Source organism: Protopterus annectens, chromosome 11.part0 (genome assembly GCF_019279795.1).
Source record: "Protopterus annectens isolate FY-2018-M chromosome 11.part0, PAN1.0, whole genome shotgun sequence".
NCBI classification, from domain to species: domain Eukaryota; kingdom Metazoa; phylum Chordata; order Ceratodontiformes; family Protopteridae; genus Protopterus; species Protopterus annectens.
In genome coordinates, this window is record NC_056745.1 from 158,458,483 (window position 1) to 158,475,695 (window position 17,213).

The 17,213-nt window shown below is 37.1% G+C and overlaps 1 protein-coding gene across 1 annotated transcript in view; it reads right to left on the reverse strand.

The window, feature by feature from the left end:
• Nucleotides 1–17,213, reverse strand: part of DYRK4 (dual specificity tyrosine phosphorylation regulated kinase 4) — a 1,709,423-nt gene that overhangs the window by 364,537 nt on the left and 1,327,673 nt on the right. Inside the window, exon 8 of the mRNA XM_044087559.1 lies at nucleotides 13,776–13,914. Within this exon, the coding sequence (XP_043943494.1) occupies nucleotides 13,776–13,914 (139 nt within the window). The remainder of the gene's footprint in view (nucleotides 1–13,775; nucleotides 13,915–17,213) is intronic.

A 17,213-nucleotide genomic window follows, 5' to 3' on the forward strand; every position in this document is an offset into this window, starting at 1 on the left:
AATGCATAATGAGGTTTGATATAGAGGTAGGTCATAGCATCTACCTGGTTCTTAAGATATACATCTAATAACTCTTCCAGCACTACAGACATCTTACTGGTAAACTCTCACCAGCAAAACAGCATAGGTGATAAGTAGTTTAACACCCTCAATACAAAAAGTTCCCAAACCTGTCCTTCACACAGGTGTCTAGCTGAAGAGTAGACAGGAGGGCTTTGCTGAATATGAGACTTTTTAAGGACTGCCAAGAGACAAGAATCAACACCTAACAGTTCTAGTCCTCAAGTGGCTGGAGGAGCTTAACTGGCATCCTCAGAACAACTGCCACAATACAAGGTTCTTTGTATGTGCTCCTGGTAACAATAGTCACCATCTTATCTACAGAGAGACCACCCAGACTGAAGTTGAAAGGGGAAAAATGGTCTCCTGTGGGTTACTTTGAGAAGACATCACAAGGTCTGAGGACTATCCACTTCTCTATCTCATCAATGTCATGGCTTCCCGGAATTTGGAGTCCTATTTATGGATATGAATAGTAAGATACAAGCAGTGGAAATGTCTATAGTACCTTTACCTTATATACAGGTGGGGAATATGCACCATCTCAATCTGGGGTGAAGGACTCCAACAGGGAGTCCAAGTGCTCTTCTTGCACCTGTACTTCTTATCAGTCCTTGGGGGAAGGATCCACAAAAAAAAAAAAGAGAGACATAACAGACTCAGTCATACCTGCAGGGCCCTGCAAGGGCCCCTCAGGCCCTATGTCAGTTTGCTAAGGGAGAGGTGGCTGAAGGGGAAACTAGGAAAGAGACTCTGGTTGACATCTAAGATGATACAGGCACAGTTGCCAAGTAGAGCAAATACAATTCAAACTGCAACATGGACATCAAAATCAACACTGAAGCAACAATCAGAACAGAGGGTACCGATCCTGACTCCTGAGTACAAAACTAATCAAGCCCAATGTCGAAGTTATCAGTATCAAATCTGACCTTGATGGCATTTCCCCGAACATCAGTACCGGTGAACCCATTAGGTCTGAGCCTGGAGCCAGGACTGCAAGGCTGAGGGCTTGACATCAACAGTGACACTGACAAAGTTAGTGTCGAGATTAACTCCACAGTCTGAGAACAAACCCTGAGAATACAAAGGTCCCTGATGCCAGCAATGTCAAATTCAACACCACTGACATCAGCAGCATCATTGATGTAGAAGGTGTCACACCACAAGGTGGATATCCTGAAGCCAAAACCATAGCTGATATCAAAAACTCTGTCAGGAATAACACCTTCAGGGTGGTGACTCGCTTCATCACAACTGGCACAGTGATAATGGCATTTGAGGATAGCCTGGATAAAAAGAGGAAGGAAAAGCAAAGTAGAGGTGCCTCAGATAAGAAACATTTCTTGATAAAACTTCAAGAATGCCCATAGCTTCTCTTAGTCAATGTCAGTGATCTCAAAATAGCTACAGAAGGATTTTTTTAATTTATTTTATTTATTTGCTAACCAGGTAAACCCACAGGACACAACTGTAAATTTTCTAAGGTGACATAGCAGCACTGTCTGGTTAGGTGATTTGCTCAGAGTCACAAATTAAGCAAAAAGGACGCTGACAGGGTCAGACCCTGCATTAGCTCATTAATAGCTCAGTACCTTAATCCTCTACACTATCAAACTTCCACAAATAATCTGTTGGGGTGGGGGGGGGTGGAAGGGTAGTCATACCTATTCTCTTAATCCTGAGGAAACCAATAATCAACTTACTTTGGTAGTTATTCTACTCAGCAACTTCAACTTAAACCTACTAGGCCCCTTACATAATAACATCTTAGACACCTTAGCAGACTTCAACCTTAGATAATTAGTACGACATCCCTCATGACCAAACTCTTAACAATCATTCCCTTCTTGACCTAGTCATCACCAACAATCCCTCCCTAGTCACATATATCACCATCCACCCACACACCAACTCTCAGTGATCAGTGCCCCACAAGCTTCTCCTTAATCCTTCCGTGCAAGAAAAGCCCTCCAAAGCTATTCAGTTTCAGAGTAATACCAGACACCAATATCAACAATCTCAAATATGTCCTCTCATTCAATAGAGTCTTCACTTTAGCCCTGAAAAATCTACAGGATTCATGTTTCTTATTTATCTTAAGATTTTACAAACCCCAAAAGAATGACTGCTTCACCACTGAACTTGAAGCACTAATTTTAAACTGAGGAACAAAAGCTGGCCCTCCTGGAAAAATAGCCAATCTCCAAAAGCAAGACAAAACTTCACCCAGCTAAAAAAATCTTGGTTTTCTCACAGAATTTTGCAACCTCCCCACAAGTCTTACCTCATACCCAACTCCTTCTAATCTTCCTGGACCACCAACTGATATTCCTACTTTCTACTTCAAATACATTAACTCCCAATGCATTGAGACTTTCTTGAACAAATTCAGACTGATAGTCTTTCAGTTTCCAATGGCCTGCATTCCTGGTTCATCTTCCTTTGCAAACAATTTATGATATCCCCTCTAAAATCTAAATTTATGATATCTCCTCTAATACCCATACCTAACACAAAATACTATACCTGACATGGAAAATGCTATAATTAACCCACTTCCCAAAGAAATGAATCCCACAAAAGCCTCTCGTTACTGCACAATCTCCATACTTCCACTAATGGGCAAACCTCTAGAAAATCTCATTTACAACCAGCTTTCAAATTACATCAGCAAATGCAATCTATTTACACACAAGCAGCATGGCTTCTGGTCAGTTGTAGCACAATACAGCACTCTGTCTGATGAAATCCTAAAGAGGATGAATAAGGCCAACTCACAATGCTGTTTTTTTTATAAAATTTACAGAAACATTCGACCTGGCTGACGATCCCATTCTGTTAAACCACCTTCTCGAAAAAAGGTGTCAGCCCAGATACCATTCCACAGTTTAACAACTTCCTATCTAACTATCACTTCACTGTTAAGGTCCTCCCATCCTTCTCACTTTCTGCTCCATTTAAGAAAATGTCCCTGAAGGATCCATTCTGACACTTGTACTATTCTCCAGCTACCTGAATAAACTAAATCTCAACCTTCCACAAGTTACTCATACTCCTTTATGCATATGACATGGTCCTAAACTGCTCAAATCAATTTCTCCATTTATTACAAAGAAAACTTCAATCTGAATTCCATTCACTAATCTACTGGATTAAAACCAAACAATTCTTACTCAGTTCCTCTAAAACAAAAAGCATGCTCTTTAGAACAAATCAAAAACTTTCAAAGACCATCTTTCCTCTTCACACTGTTGATCATAACAACTCTTATTACAGAAAAATACCAATGGTTTCAAATATCTAGGCATCTTGTTAGACTCATCTTTGAACATGTCCTACCAAATTTCTTTATTTGCTTGTTTGTGTTTAGTTATTGGGGTGGTTGAAATGGGAGATGGACAACCCCTTTTCAAAGGAGGCACAGAGAGAAAAGCTTCACAAAATTATAGATTCTAACAATTAAAAGAAAAACACAGATATTACAGAAAATTAATAGAATACAACATGACAAAATTAATGACATAACACAATGATTGTTTTCAGGAGAAGGGAGAAAAATAGTTACAAAGTAGTGTAAGTTACTTAGTGTGTAATGAGAATGAGGGACATGGAGGGGGTACTAATGAAAGTGTAAAATATAATTAGGAAAAGACAAGAGAGAAAGAAGCCATTATTAAAGGGAAGACTGTTGAAGCAGTTTGCAGAGTGGGGTTCAGTGTAAGTGGAAAGATAACATTTTAGAGTTGGAAGAGAGAGTAAGACTGGAGACTTCTAACAGCCATGCATAAAATTTTATTAATAAAGTAGCAGAAAGTATTCTAAGAACTAAGCCAACATGAGAATGGAGAAGGGAGACTCTACCAATAGGGATGACTGCAATTAGGGTACACAGAAAACTGCCAATGGAATTGAGGTATTGGGAGCAAAGAACTAGAGAGGAAAAGGTATTAGAATGGGAAGACACCAAGAACTTATTTGGACTGCAGGTTAAAGACTGCCTTCAGAGTATAGGCAAGGAGAAAGAAATAGAGGGGACCTAAGTGAAGACCAGCAATGGTAGAGTTTTAGTAGAATCTAGAACAGAAGCCACCATTAAGAAAAGAATAATTAGTACAGCAGATAAAATATTGCACAATAACTATAAGAATCAATCAGAGGATGTTAGAAAGGATTGGGAAGAGAGAGAGGATAAGCAATTCACAAGGAAACAATGGGGCGATATATGTATGTCACCCAAATATGCAACAAGGTCTAGAAGATTTAGGATCTTTGCTTAGAAGTGTTTACATAGGTATTTTTATACCCCGAGTAGATTCCAAAGAATATTTCCTCAGTTAGACAGCAAATGTTGGAGATGCGATGGGGAAGAAAGAGGTAACTGGGAACATATTTTCTGAGAGTGTAATGAGTTAGCAGACTTTAAAGATTCCCTGCAGACTGCTCTGTTGGAGATGCTGTGTGAGCAAATTGGTGTAACTAAGGAAATTAATTTTTTGAGCTATGATACAGAATCAGAATTGCTTAGACATTGTAAGGCCTTGCTGAGTCTAGTTATGATGACTGCCAAAAAAATGCAATTACTAGAAAATGAAAATCAAAGTCTAAACCAACTTTGCTAGAAGTAGCAAAGATAGTAACAGTGAAAAAACAACTGGAATTGGGATCTTTAGAAAAGGGTAGGAAAATTGCACAAAAAAAATGGGAAGTGTGGGATCAATACATGCAGAGGAGGTACAAGGTTTAAAAGAAGGCAGCAACTGAATGAGCTATGTAATGGCTGATTGACAATGACTGGATATAGTATAAGTGATGCATGTTTCCAGCTGCAGTTGTGTCAGCATGGTTTGTAATCTATACTGTTTGCACCTGAGATTGTGTTGGTATGGTTTATTTTCATTTATATAAATGCAAGATGGCCTATGTTATACATGATAATTTAATAAAGATGTTTCTTGTTTAAAAAAAAAAATACATTATCCCTCTACTAGTTTCCATCCCTACCAACTCTATAAATGTGCTGTCTATCCACTCACCTTTCCCTTGATCAACAACCTAGAGCTGTCTTCTTCTATACAATGTATATTAACTTTATTATAATTCTTACTCAAAGTGTACCATATTACTCTAAACTGTTTTTGTACTGCCTTATCTTTGCCATTTTGTACTGCACCATTCTATAAACTCTTTCATTTACTCTTTGTTCTCTTGCTGCATATCCTGGGATGCAACTGAAACTGGTCAGCTGTAATCAGTGCTGTACCCAGGTTAAGAAAATAAAATAAACAGTAGAGGAACATTATATTCACTGGTAGATTTTTTTCTGGAAGAAATATTTTTTTGGTACTTTTCCGTTAAACCCCTACCATGCGTTTTGGGACCCAGACTGGCACATCTCACCCTGTTTCTTTCCCAGCGGCCTCAGATCGGCACCACACTTTGACTTTCTCAAACCTTGGACTCTTACTTCTCTTTGACTGTCCTCCCCTTCGTACTACAGGTACGTGGCCGTTTTTGGCCTTATTCCTATCCACACGGCTTTGGATCGGCACCACGCTTCATTTTTCACAGATCTTGCGGTCTGACTTGTTTTCCACTGTCCTCCCCTTCCTACTACATCTGCATGGGTGATTTCTTTCTCTCGATTTAGGACTACACTTTGTTTTTCACAGACATTGTAGTCTTACCCTTCCTTTTCCTGCGTTTGTGTGCATCACTGTTTTGGGAGGGGGTTTCAGGGATGACAGTGACCTACATCGAGAACAAGAAATCACCCACAGAGATGCAGTGCACAGGGGAGGACATTTGCAAACAAGTAAGACCACAAGGTCTGTGAAAAAACAAACTGCGGGATCGATGATATTTCTGACTGTGGGACGGCCGTCAATGCCAAATCAATCTTTGGCCAGTATGACAGAAGCTTACATCTGAGAAACCGAGCGGCCCCATCTAAGAGTTCTTCCCTAGAAATCAGGGGCCGCACGACACTGCTAATGCATGGCTGAGTGAATTCATTCCGTGAATCTGAAAGATGTACACATTTCACTGATAAATAAGATGAATCAAGTAATCCTCAGTTATGCTCTTGGTTGTGTTCTAAAAAGTCTTAGATGGGCCTTCCTTGTTGCAGTACATCATTCAATGGTTTATTTTTGGGAAGAAGTAAACATTTCTTTAGCTAAAGTATCCTCCTTCACTTCATTGGTTTTCCTACCAGGTGTGTCAAGCTGCTCTCTAATCTGTGACAATAAAGCTGGCTTGTCTCACTACAGATAGCCTGCAGTCCCGGAGACATAATGTATTTATTGTCTCAGTGAGATGGAGGAAAGACAGGCCTGCAAACATTTTGCTGTGCAGGTTTTTCCATGGAAAAGACTCAAATATAATGGGTAAGTATGATTTATAAACCAGAGAGAAAAATTCCTGAAGATAATAAAGAAAGAAACAGGCTGAGATACGCCAGTCTGACTCCCAAACGCATGGTAGGGGTTTAACGGAAAAGTACCATTTTTTCAGTTTACTACACTCATCAGATTTTCACACCTGATCTCATCTATCTGATGCTGAACATGACACATTGTTGGCACACATTTCGTAACATATGGTAAGACATCCATATTTTACACTGAATAATGCTATGTATTTGTAAAGAACTGAAGACCTTCCTTTATTCTGTTATGTAAAAGAATATTAGCAGATCATGGGGACCACTTATTTTTGGGAGGAGAGGTTCATTGCTCAGTAGTAAGCACATTAACAGAATGAAGATAATAAAGCAACGGGTACTAAACAGTCCTCCAAAGTGTAATGGATTTACTAACAGTGGGAACATTAAAGGACAGGAAGCTATAAGAAGAGTGGAGTGAATGGGACAGCCACCCCCCCAATCAGCTTGCAAGGGGCTCTAAAACAGTAATTTATTTATTTAAAACAAATCTATAGAAAACACATTTCTGATTCCATACCCACCACTCACCCATGCTAGCCTATCTTGGAGCTGCAGGAGTGTCATTTTCTTTCCTTGTCTGAGGTGCATCTGGACTTCTCACATACTCATTGCCAGCTCAGGTAAGTAATGTATTAATTGCAGTGCTTTTAGCACAAAGTCCAGCAAATGGCCATGACCTGTTTACTAAGAGTTTGGTCTCATATATAATAATCACTTATACCCCTTCAGCACATACAAAACTTGCAGACTCCAAATCTGACTTCAAACCAAAGTGGTTAGAAAAACATTTTATATAGCCCACCTAATCATGAAGGGATTCACATCTAGATCAGGGGACGTCATCGTGCCTCTTTACTCATCCCTCATCAGGCCCATAATTGAGTACAATGCCCCTTTTGGGATGTACCTTACCAGACACCTGCAGCAACTGGAAAGACCCCAAAAGTACCTCACCAAGAGGATCAAAGGGCTCAAACAGATGCCATATGCTGCCCGGTTAAAGAAACTCCAGCTTTACTCAGTGGCATACCGCCTGCTCAGAGGCGATCTGTGCCTGACGTATAAAGCCATGTCCAACCTGGAATTAATGGACATGCTGCACCTCAGAAAATCCAAATCCCATCGAGCTCTGGCTCGAGACTTGAACCTCAGCACTGAAATAAATAGGATATGCTGGAGGAACAGATTCATAACCCAGAGGCTCCCTTCACTCTGGAATAAAATCCCAGTCCAGGTTAGGCAGAGTCCCTCATTGACTCTCTTCAAGAGGAATCTTGATGAGTGGATGGGAGATCATAGGTTTACCCCGGGTATCACTTCTGTGTCACTGTTAGATAGAGACAAAGTATACTAACCTCGAAAAAGGGCATAGCAAAATTAATTTAAAATGGGTGGCGAAAGCCAAACACATTCTGGCTAGGCTTATAAATGCCCTAGGGCAGATAGCCTAGTATGAACCTATGAACCTATGAACCAGTGACAAGTGGAGTACCACAGGGTTCAGTTCTGGGACCTCTCCTGTTTGGTATCTACTTCTCTGAAGTACAGGGTAACACAGAAGGCCTCTGGCTAACGAAGTTCGCAGAAGACTGCAAACTAGGAGCCATAGTTGCGTCTCCAAATAAATGTGGACATCCTACAGAAAGGCCTCACTGACATAGATGCCTGATGTCAGAGGCATGGCCTCAAGCTCAATGCCAAAAAGTGCATTGTCAACCCCTTTGGTAAAAACTCTGTACCCATGAATTACCACATAAACGGCAGCCTACTGAATACCAAAAGTGTGATAAGACCTTGGGAGCCTTTGATAATCACATTGCCAAAGTAGTCAGGAAATCCTTCTATGTGGCACACCTCATCATAAAAGGGTTCTCATCCAGGAGGTCATTGTTCCCCTCTACTCGGCACTCAATAGACCCATTATAGAGTACAATGCCCCTTTTGGAATGTACCTCACAAGATACTTGCAGTGGTTGGAAAGGCCACAGAAGTACCTCACAAAGAGGATTACTGGCCTCAAACTGATGCCCTACACTGACCATCTCAAAAAACTCCAGCTTTACTCTGTAGCATATCACCTACTCTGAGGAGATCTCTGCCTAACATATAAAGCTATGTTAAACCCAGAGCTGTTGGACATACTACACCTGCAGAAATCCCAATCCCACTGAGCTACACACTCTAGGAACCTAAACCTTGTCACCACAATAAACAGGACATGCTGGAGGGATAGATTCCTGTCCCAGAGACTTCCTATACCGTGGAACAAGCTATCCATCTATGTTAAGCAATGTTCCTCATTATCACTCTTCAAGAAAAATCTTGATGAGTGGATGGGAAATAGGAAATACACCCTGGGGATCACTTCTGTGGTTCTGCTCAATAGGGGCACAGGAAATTAACTTTCTTGGGTAGCGTAAGGCAGGGAACCTTGTTGGCTAGGCTTACGTAGGCCCTTAGGCCGATAGCCTAATACCTATCTATGAACCTATGAAAAACTGTGGCACTGGTTGATTTGACGAGAATAAAAACAATCATTTTTTGAGAGTGAATTTCAAATTCTACATAAATGTCACTGTTGAAACATATGAAAGTCAGCAAATATAAAAACACATTTATACTATGTGTCTTTTACAAATCAGATTTAGTTGACAGATAAATTGTGAAACCCAAAAGGGATGGGAGGTGCAAAATGGGTATGTCACCCTAGGGGGATACATATTATACAAGTTAGTGGCACTTTGGAGTAGTTCCCCTACTCTTAAATGCAGAGTTAATACACATAATAACCAGGGATGTAGGGAATGCACAGGAAAAGCCCCTGCCTCACCTTTCAAAATGACTTAATGATGTAATAGTACATTTCAGAATTCATAGTTTTTTAATCACAGTTTATTGCTGGATGTGTCAGGACTCACCCTCCTCATCACCCATTTTAATCAGTTATATACAGAGGTACATGGAAGGCAGTTGTTTCACTTGGGGTCAAGTAACTATTTGTTGCTATTACAATTTTAATGAGTAGCAAATGAATATGTGGTATTTTGCCACAGCTGTTTGCATTACAGTGCTGGCAATTATTCTCTCTCCCTTTTAAAATTTCCTTTTTCTTCATTGTTGTGCAACCAAAGAGTTGGTGTATATATATAAGTAGAGATGTGGAAGCAATGTGCGCCACATAGGGTGCTATTTTTTTAAAATATTTTTGGCAAGATGAAGCTGTGGCCTGTTATGTTCATCTGTTCACAGCTTTATCAGATTGTTACTCGAAAAATAAAATAATTTTAAAAGTATCTATAAAAGAATTATAGATACAATTTTAGATAAAGATGGGATGCTAAGCATGGTTATTTTGGAAATCAATAGGAAGTATTATACTTTGATTAATACATAATGGATACCAGGACGGAGTACTAAATATGTTGACAAATATCTGGACCTGATTAGTTTAAATGCAAAAGGGGAAATTATAACAAAAGGTGATTTTAACTGCCTATTATCAGGCAATGATACTTCTAAAAATGGTAAAATAAAACCAGCATCTCAAGCCAAGAAGTTAAATGACTTTACAAACCAGATGACCCTTACAGATATACATGGTCTAAGAGAACATTATTTCTTATTCTGTACTCACTATTCATATCAGTTTGGTACACAAACAAACATTGATAAGGTCTTTGTATCAAATAATATATACTCTAAAATAAGTGACGTATCTATAACGACTTGTCCACTTTCGGACCATAATACTATAAACTTTACATTAACTACACATACAGATGATTTAAGATTTCTACAGAAAATTTCTGCTTACATAACTAAGTTAAATGACTTTAGGGAATGAAAAATGAAAGATTAAGACATGTTTATAGAAACAAATGATATTGGTGAAGTGACTGATACTATACTATAGGAGACCTTTAAAATGTACATATATGGTAGAATAAAATCTTGGTACCTTAGAAAAAGGAGAGAGTGGGACAAAGAACTTTTAGACTTACAAAAAACATAGACAAGATAAAAATGGACAGAAAACCAAATAACAAAGTATCACATAATGGAATTACTAAGTTAAATCAAAAATACTTACAAGTTATGAATCATAAGGTAGCCATAAACCTGGAAATTTTGAAATTACAATCTTATGCTGTAAATCCCAAATATCTACATAAAATAGCAGTAAGATCCAAAAAATAAACAGTCAAAATCTTCTTAATGAGATTAAATATAAAAGTGATGGTTCAGTTAAGAGTGCATCTAACTTAATGGGCATATTAGAAGTGTTCAAAAACTACTATAAAGATATAAATAATAACACACCACTTTTGGAGACAGAAAATGTAATAAATACTTTTATTCAAGAAAATATAACTACTAAGGTGTCAATGCAACAAAATAGCATACTAAATAAACAAATAACACTAACAGAAGCAAAAGATCAAATACAAAATTTAAAAGATAATAAAGCTCCAGGACTGGATGGAATAATTCCTGAACTATATAAGATTTTTCCTGAATATATAATAAAGAAAATGATGAGTGCCTTTACTATGGTTAAGCAAAAATGTATAACACCCCCATCATGGAAATACTCAATTATCTCCCCCATATTAAAACAAGGTAAGGACCCCAAATCTTGTGATTCATATAGACCAATTTTGTTACTAAACACTGATTATAAAATTTTCATGAGAATATTAGCTAATAGGATAAAGAAAATATTACCTAATCTAATACATAATGATCAGACCGGGTTCATTCTTCATAGAAAAGCTTGCTATCATTAATGGACATAGCATACAAATACAAAAAACAACTAACTATTATCAGCCTAGACATAGAAAAAGCTTTTGATTCTATTAGTTGGTCTTATCTACAGAAAATTCTGATTGGTTTTGAATTCTCCTCAGATTTTGTCAACTTATTAATGAAAATGTATAGTGGGGCACAAGCTTATTTGAAAATCCGATCATGTCTATCCTCACCACTAGAAATCCTCAAGGGAACTACTAGACAAGGTTGTCCTTTGTCACCATTATTGTTTGCTCTTTCATTGGAACCTTTTGTTACATATATCAGAAATAAGCAAAATATAAAAGACTTTCAAATTAATAAGGACTATTGTCCTAAGATACAATTATTTGCTGATGATATGTTGTTAACTTTGGGTGATATTGATGGTTCTTTGCATGATGTTATAAAAACCTTAAGCAAGTTTGAAAGAATTTCAGGGCTTAAATTTAATCATAATACATCCAAAACATTACTAATTAACAAAAAGATCAACAAAAACCTAAGAGAGAATAGCATGTTTAATTGGGAGAATGATGTATTAGCATATTTGGGTGTTAGTATAAAGAGTACATGGAAAGAGTCTGTTAAACTAAATTACAATAATTTAATAACCACCATTAGTGAACTAATCAAAATATGGAATAAAATGTTCTTCACAGTGGATGATAGGCTCTCTTTAATAAAAATGATAATTTTACCTAAAATCTTGTTTTGTGTACAGTCATTGATACTACCCCCTCCCAAAAACTTATTTAAAAAAAATAAGATTCCATGCTACTTCAATTTTTCTGGTTCCCCTTAAAACCTAGGATTGCATATAAATGGCAAATTAGAGCTTGGAACAGTAATGGTATAGCATTCCCTAGCTTAGATCTTTATTCCAAATCAGTTATAATTAATGTAATATTACACTGGATCACACCTACCTATATATCTGGCTGGAAAACAATGCATGAGATTCATATAACTGATATCACAGCTATAGAAAATCAATTTAAGGAACTATATGGAATAAGTAGAGTTCACTGGCGTTTACGTGAATTTTGTTTATTTAATAAGTTTGATAAATTTTCTTATGGCATTAATCAGATATTTAATAACTTTAAAAATATAATTGATTGTAATTACAACATTAAACAATTTCTATTTTTTATATTCCCTATAACATACTCCCCTGATTGCCTAGATTCTTTCAACATCAATGCAATGCAAAAAATTAAAGGAAAATAACTTGATATTCTGGCATCAGATTATTGAAAAAAAAGTATTAAACCACTAAACTCTCTTTTATGTAGTTTTGATAATAGTCAAGACAGATGATTGTTTATACACTCATTAGGGCAGTTTATAGAAACAAAATGAGAGTATCATCAGTCCAGAGACTGAATCTATACCTAGTTTGATTCAGCTTTTTATTAGATGTCTTAAAAAGACAGATAATCAAAAATTAATTATCTTACCTATCTATAAGATACTAAGAGAAGACACTCTAAAGTTTGACTCAGATTTTTGGAATTACTATGTTAAGATTAATGGAGAACAAATATCTGATGAATCCAAAAAATTGTTATTGAACTTTACATATGGTACCTCTTCTTCATTACTTTGGAGATTGTATACATGGAAATTTATGAATAGGAGTTTCTATACTCCATATAAAATAAAATCTTATACTCAAAAACAGTGAAAGTAAATGTTGGAAATGTGATGAATTACTAGAGGCCAACTGAGTTCACATGTTCATTAAATGTAGAAATGTTCAATACTGGAAAGTCTTTAAGATAGTTTGTAAATGCATTATGGTCTGATAACTGTCATATTTCTAACTCACTAATCATATTCAATGTTCCTATACCTAATGTAATACCTAAATCTCAGATTCAGTTACTCTGCTCATTTCTTGCAATTGCCAGAAAAGTTATTACTTTGAACTGGAAAAGTAAACAAGATTTGATATTTAAAGATTGTATTAGGCTGGGCATCGAGCTGGCAACTCGGCACCGTAAAACTCTACTGCCAATCATTAGCGGACCGGAGTTCCGCTGTGGCGACCCCTAACCGGGAAAAGCTGAAAGGCAAACAACATTAATTTAGCAAAAGTTGTTTGTAAAAAAGAAGTGCAAACCATTTGTTACAGAGCTCATAACATTATTCATAAAAAATAGGATGGCAAAAGTTGGAAAACCTTTTGAACAAATACTGATAACTTCTCATGGATAAATTGATTGTTTATCATGGATGAATGTAAATATTGTAAGTAGCTTTGTTATTGTTTTATTGAATTTGTTATATGTACATTTGCATATGTTTATAATGAAAACAAAATAAAAATGTTTTTGAAAATAAAAGGAAAATGCAACTACAATCTACTGCATTTTCGATTACCACTTTTTTTTACTTTTAAAGTTCAGGCCTAAGTCTCACGTCTTCTGAGCAATTACTATGCCATGAAATAAATGCTGGAAATACATACCGGCTTTAGGTCACAGTGGATGATTCTCTCCCTGTGTAGTAACTGCAGACTCTTTAGTAGTGCCTGTATTATCTTCCGAATTATTGACAAGCTGAAACCCTGATACTTGTTCTTTTTGATGAGCTCATACAAGTTCAACCTGAGGAGACAAAAAATAGTCATAGCACATGTACACATGAAGTACTTTAATTAATGACACATTAGCAACTTTCTCCTTGTATAACTTTGCTTTTAAAGTTTACAGCTTAGGCTAGAAGAAAAGCTTAAACGACAGAATTCAAGCAAAGTACAAACATTTTTATTTGAATGCTGCATTTCTGAATGCAACACTACCACTGAAAGGCTTACAAGTCACCTCCAAAAACAACTGCTTCTGCTTACTGGCCATTACCAAATAAAATATATAAGAACAAAATTAAACAGTCAAGGTGAAATATATAGCATTAGCTTTCTAAATAATCATTAGGCTATGTTTGCTGCTCGGAAATGAATTAAAATAATATTTCCTGCATCTGCTACAGCACTACAAATGTCACATATTGAACGCATTCCATCCATGTCAGCTGCTACAAGTGGCAAGGCTTACAAAACAATGCTCACATAAACTGACTTAAAAGAAAACTTACATCTGCCAAAACAACGTAAAGCAGCAGGGATATCAACCTGTGAAGCAGATGAGGCAAAATAAGAAAACAGCTCCTTTCCTTAAGAACCAGCTCATGAAAGAGGTACGTCAAGTTCCTCCCTTTTCAGACTATTCAGCGAATGCCACAAATTTACTGTAAGGCGGATAAATTTCAGCAGCAATAAAGTGCCATTAAGGACATTCAGATTGTTCCAGAATCCCACAGGACATCTGGGTTAATAATCAACCAAAAAATGTATTTACATTTGCTAGCAGTACTGGTAACCTAGTATAATTTAGAGAAGGAGACCATCCAGACAACATTAAGAGTACTGGGGATGGAAACCTTCAAAAAATAAAGTAAGCCAAATTCTGCCAGGGCAGTTCCTTCTTACTTAACATCCTTATTCTGTAAAGCACATGTTCAGATGTTGTTAATCAGGTCAGATGTGTATTACTTGTACTTGTTCAAAACATGACAGAGATAACTCTTAGTGAACCTAAACGCTAGCAAAAAAATCAAACAAAAACTGAAAACACTGTACAGGTAGAACAGGTTACTCATAAAAGCATCCTAAAAATTTCAAGAGGCAATTTACCACACAAATTGATTTTTGGTACAGGACATACTCAGAGACAGCAGCAAAGGTAGTTGAGACAAAAGTGCAGTTCCTTATAATGAATAGTGCACACTGTTACTCAGGTCCTTTATTCACACTCTGCTATATAGAATATCAACATCTTGGGTGGATAACAGCAGGAGGTAAGTTAAGCCTTTTCCAAATTCCCTCATAAAACAGTTTCTCTAAGAGCTCTGTACATATGTAACTCTAGTTTTTTAGACATTATAAAATTAAAACTGCATTTCCATATCAAACTGTAAGATGGCAAAGTTAAAGTTACATAATACATACATACAAATATTTCAAGCACAGACATTATGCCTTTCTAGCTTGCCAATATACCAAAATACTTGTTTCATAAAAAGTGCCCAGGCTGTTCTTAAAAATATCTACACTAGTACTTGCTTTAATGTAATTTGGTACTCTGTTCCATGCATCAGCTGCTCTCTCAGAGAATGAATTAGTACTCTTCTCATTCCTCTAGAATCTTCTACATAGGTTGTCTGATGATTCTCTACTACTTTGTGATAACCCCTAACATTCCCAGAGGTAGTTGTCTCTAAATGCCCAATATACCTGAATTAGATCTCCTCTTAGTTATCTGTAAGAGACACTGTACAGGTTCGGACATTTTAGTCCTTCATAGTAATTTAAATTTTCACATCCATGGATGCCCTTGGCATATTTCCGCTATACCCTTTCCAGTTTACTCATGTTTGTTTTCTTATAAGGTTTCCATAGTGTTATTTCATACTCAAATTTGGGTCTAATGTAACTAACAAACAATGAACAAAAAATAAAGGATGGCAAGTTAGGAGATCTCCTAGCTTGCCATCCTTTAGTTTTTGTTCTTGGTTTAGTTTTCGTTGCTGTTTTGAGGTTTTCGTAATAAACAATGACTTCATCATTTCTGGTTTCCCAGACATTATAAATCTTTTTATACAACCTATAGTTCTATAACTATCATTAACCAACTGGCTGATATGATTAGAAAAACTCAAAGCTAGATCTACCTGTATACCCGGTCCTTAGATGAATCTACAGTTTCAATCACTGTGTGCTGCATTAAATATTCACCTTTCAATTTATATCTCCCAAATCACATACACTTAGTTCTTGATGTATTTAGCAGTATATTATTCTCCTGTGCCCAAATGGTCAGTTTAATTAAGTTTTTTTGCAGACATGCCTTATCTGAAACACGTAATCAGTTTACCCAATTTTAGGATATCTGTATATAGACTGTAGAACACCTCAGATGAAAAAGTTAGGTCTGAAAGATACACTCTAAAACAAGTAAGGGCCTAGGATAGAGCCCTGTGGGACCCCCGACTGTAACCAAGAATTTCAACTGTACAGTTGCTGTATGATACTTGCCATGTCCTGTTTGTAAGCCATGCAGCTATCCTTCTCATCAAGAGTTCATCGATACCTACTTGTTCTAATTTATTGATCAGTGTTTTGTGTATGACCCTCTCAAATGTTGAAGTTAAATCTATATAGATTACATCACAGCACAATTTTTCATCCACAACTGTTATTATATTGTTATAGAACATCATGAAGAACTGCCTGCTCTTAAACACAAACTTGTCTTTGCTTTGGCTCATTAGCAGCAGTACAAAAGAACTGCCTGCTCACACCCTTGTCCCCCCCCTTCCCTGTTTATTACCTTAAGTCAATCCCAAAGTTAATAAATACTACAACCACCCTTTGTCACTATCATATGATCATTTATCAGTTTACTCTGTTACCTGATTGTTTCCAGCCCCCTCATAAGAGCAACTAACAGGGTCTCTACCTGCTTCGCTCCCCATCCTGCCCCCTATTACCTCCCGCCCCCAGTGGTCCTACCTTTATTACACTCACAAACCCCTCACATCTTTCCAATAACCAACCACAGCGCTAACCCAACACTACCTCCTCCATTTTCCCACTACTATCACACCTCCTCAACTAACACGTACAAGCATACCTTACCTATGCTCACTGCATGCACTCTCCTTGCATATCTTACATCCTACCAAAGCTCCATCATCCCCCCACTCAACCACTACCACTGTACTACTTCTCACACCACCACTCATGTCTCACCCTCACTCAGCTCCCCTCCCACCAACTCAAGAACGATCCTTATACACCCCCCACATATTCTACCAACTATATTACTCAAACATAAAGCATCCCTAC